Source organism: Nicotiana tomentosiformis, chromosome 9 (genome assembly GCF_000390325.3).
Source record: "Nicotiana tomentosiformis chromosome 9, ASM39032v3, whole genome shotgun sequence".
Taxonomy (NCBI): Eukaryota; Viridiplantae; Streptophyta; class Magnoliopsida; order Solanales; family Solanaceae; genus Nicotiana; species Nicotiana tomentosiformis.
The window spans coordinates 75786880-75790649 of NC_090820.1; the positions used below are offsets into that span (position 1 = coordinate 75786880).

At 44.1% G+C, this 3770-nt stretch overlaps 1 protein-coding gene across 1 annotated transcript; it reads right to left on the reverse strand.

Annotated features, from left to right (window-relative positions):
* Positions 1–2433: 2433 nt before the first annotated feature.
* LOC138899014 (uncharacterized) lies at positions 2434–3297 on the reverse strand. The gene has a single exon (XM_070185126.1). The coding sequence runs from the start codon at positions 3295–3297 to the stop codon at positions 2434–2436; it is 864 nt and encodes a 287-aa protein (XP_070041227.1).
* Between the last annotated feature and the right edge of the window lie 473 nt (positions 3298–3770).

Genomic DNA, 3770 nt, shown 5'->3' on the forward strand with positions numbered 1-3770 from the left:
GGCATGAAAACTTTGGCGTCTTGTTTCATTCGGGGAAAATAGTATCCTTCCCTTACAAGTTTTAGTACTAAGGAGTCTGCGCCCGATTGATTTCCACATATCCCTTCGTGGAATTCTCGCATAACATAATTAACTTCGGAGGTTCCTAAGTATCGGGCCAGTGGGCCTTGGAAAGATTTCATGTACAGTTGGACTCCTTTGAAGCTATATCGTGCTGCTTTTGCACGCAGTGCCCAGGATGCCTTGGAGTCTTCGAGAAACTTCCCGTGTTCGAGATAATAAATGATCTCATTCCTCCAGTCCCAGACCAAATTAGTCGTATTCACCTCATAGTAGCTATCTGTGTCCAGAACGGAGTGCATGAGCTGTACTACCGTCCCAAAATTCGATCCCTTTATTTTCGTTGATGAATCGAGGCTAGCTAATGCATCTGCTTCTTTATTTTCTTCCCTCGAGATATGAGTAGTTGACCACTCCCGGAATCGAGCAAACAAAGCCTGAACTTTCACTATGTATTTTTCCATGCGTTCCTCTTTGGTTTCGAACATCCCGTAGACTTGATTTACCACCAGCTGGGAGTCGTATTTGATTTCTATGACCTCGAAATCTAGTCCCTGGGCCAATTTGAGTCCTGCAATTAAAGCTTCATACCCTGCTTCGTTGTTAGTCAAAGGGACCATTCTTATGTCCTGCCTTAGGATTTATCCCGAAGGCGTGGTTAATATTATGCCAAGCCCGGACCTATTTATGTTGGAAGCTCCGTCCGTAAATAGGGTCCAAACTCCCGATGTCAATTCTGACACCATCCCTGCTTCTTTGGATGCCAGAGGTAGCAATCCCGGACTAAAATCAGCAACAAAGGCGACCAAAACTTATGACTTAATCGCAGTCCTAGGTTTATATTCTATGTCAAATTCACTCATTTCGACGGCCCATTTGGCCAACCTACTCGAGAGTTCGAGATTATGAATGATATTTTGCAGGGGAAAGGTGGTCACTACATCTATCGGGTGACATTGGAAGTAAGGCCTCAGCTTCCGAGCGGCGACTACGAGAGCTAAGGCCAATTTATCCAAATGCAGGTAGCGAGTTTCTACTCCCGTTAAAATTCTTCTAACGTAATAAATGGAAGATTGCGTACCTTCATCCTTACGGACTAAAATGGTGCTTACCGCTACCTTCGAGACGGCTAGGTAGATTAACAATTTTTCACCTTCATCTGGCTTTGATAATAACGGAGGGCTTGACAAGTTTCTTTTCAAATCACTCAGAGCCTGTTGGCATTTCAGGGTCCATTCGAAGTTGTATTTATTTTTTAGCAGCGCGAAGAAACGGTGGCATTTCTTTGATGATCACGAAATGAACCTGCTCAAAGAGGCCAATCTCAATGTGAGCCTTTGAACCTCTTTTACACTTGATAGCTAGTTTGGGATGTCTTCGATGGCTTTGATCTTATCGAGGTTTACCTCAATCCCCCTTTATGACACTAGAAATCCTAGGAACTTGCCGGATCTAACCCCGAACGCGCACTTCTCAGGGTTAAAGCTTCATGTTATGCTTCCTTAGGAGGTCAAAAGTTTCATGCAAATGCTTAAGATGATCACATGCGTTCAAATAATTAACAAGCATATCGTCTATATAAACTTACATGGTTTTCCCTATCTGTTTTTTACAAGCCGCAGACAAGTGGCTCCAGCATTCTTTAGCCCGAAGGGCATCACATTATAGCAATATATGCCGAAATTTGTTATGAACGGAGTCTTTTACTTATCCTCCGGTTTCATCTTAATTTGGTTGTACCCGGAGTAAGCATCGAGGAAACTCATTAACTCGTGCCCGGTCGTTGCATCAATCATTTGATCGATGTTTGGCAGTGGGAATGAGTCCGTTAGGCACGCCTTATTCAAGTCCTTATAATTTATGCATATGAGAAACTTATTGTTCTTCTTAGGAACTATTACTACATTAGCTAGCATGTCTGGATACTTTACCTCTCGGATCGAACCGATATCAAGTAAGCGAGTGTTTTTTTTTAGTTACCTCTTCCTTGATGAATTTATTTCTGGCCTCAGCAATAGGATGTTTCATTTGTCTTACTGGAGGAATGTTGGGATCCAAGCTTACCTTGTGTATGGCCACTTCCGTCGGGATACATGTCATATCCGCATGCGACCACATAAAACAATCGGCATTAAACTTAAGAAATTCAATAAATTCATACCTGAGCTCCGGGTGCAGTCTTGTCCCCAAGTGTAATTTCCTCTCCAAAAACTTTTCAAACAATGAAACATGCTCAAGTTCCTCCGTTGTGGACTTTGTTGCGTCCGTCTCTTCTGGTACCTGGAAATATATTTGCATCTGATAAGATTATGATGCTTCTTCCCCCTGGTTAACTTCGCTTGACTCGGGAGCAGGCGTTGGTTCTTGTGATATCTATGCCGCATGCTCCTTCACATTGCTACTAGAGACCGAAATCGTATTCATCTCCCTTGCCACCGGTTGGTTGCCTTTTATATGTTTAATCCCATTGGGAGTTGGGAATTTCAGAAACTGATGATACGTTGATGGTACCACTTTCATCTCGTGCAACAACGGTCTTCCCAGAATAATGTTGTAACCCATATCACCATCCACAACCTCAAAAAGTGACGTCTTCATCACCCCCTCAGCATTTGTGGGCAGCAGGATCTCTCCTGGGGTTGTTACACTTGCGAGGTTGAACCCGACAAAGAGTTTTGTCGCCGGAATGATGCTTCCGGTAAGTTTGGCTTGCTCCGACACCCGCCATTGTATGATATTGGCCGAACTTCCTGGATCTACCAGAACATATTTTATTTTAAAATCTAATGCATTTAAAGAAATTACCAATGCGTCGTTATGCAGTAGCAATAATCCGTCTGTGTCTTCCTCCGTGAAAGTGATGTCGTTCTCAGCGACTTCCGGGAGTCTCTTATTGTGGGTTACTAATACCTTTGTCTTATTTGTTGCCGAGAAGGTAACCCCGTTAATCTCGTTCCCCACGAAAATCATGTTGAACGTCTGGCGCGGGGGATCATCTCCTGTTTTTGAGGGATCCATGTTATTACGGTTGCGACCGTAATTATTTTTGGCCCGATCACTTAAGAATTCCCTGAGATGGACATTTTTCAATAGTGTCTCCACCTCTTCATGCAGATATCGGCGGTCCCTAGTCCGGTGGCCATTCATCCCGTGGTATTCGCACCACAAATTAGGGTCCCTCTGGCTAGGATCAGACCTTATCGGCTTTGGGAATCGTGCTTCTTTAATGTTCCTCATAGCCGATACCAACTCTACTACACTGACATTGAAGTTGTATTCATAGCCTGAGGTAGGAAGGATCCCAAGAACCTAACGTTTCTTTGTCCTGCAATGATCTGTAGTTCCGACCGTGATCAGTTCTTCTGCCGGTAACGAACCTGTCTACTGACCGGAAACCTCTGTCGCGTCCTTTGGCCCGTTCGTAGGGCAACAATTGGCCCCTCTAAGACTGTCTATCTGTTTCAAAATCTTCCTTTGAATTTTCTTTATTCTTCTCCTAACCTTTAGACGACACCGGGAAGCCGATGTGATCATCCTCAATCCATATCTTTGACTCGTACCGGTTGTGAACATCTGCCCAAGTCGTCGCTTGGAATTCGAGCAAGATTTCCTTCAACTTTTGGGAAGCATCGGAACTTCTCAGATTCAAACCCTTGGTGAAGTCTTCAGCCGCCCATTCTTTCGGGACAGTCAGGAGCAACTTCCTTTCC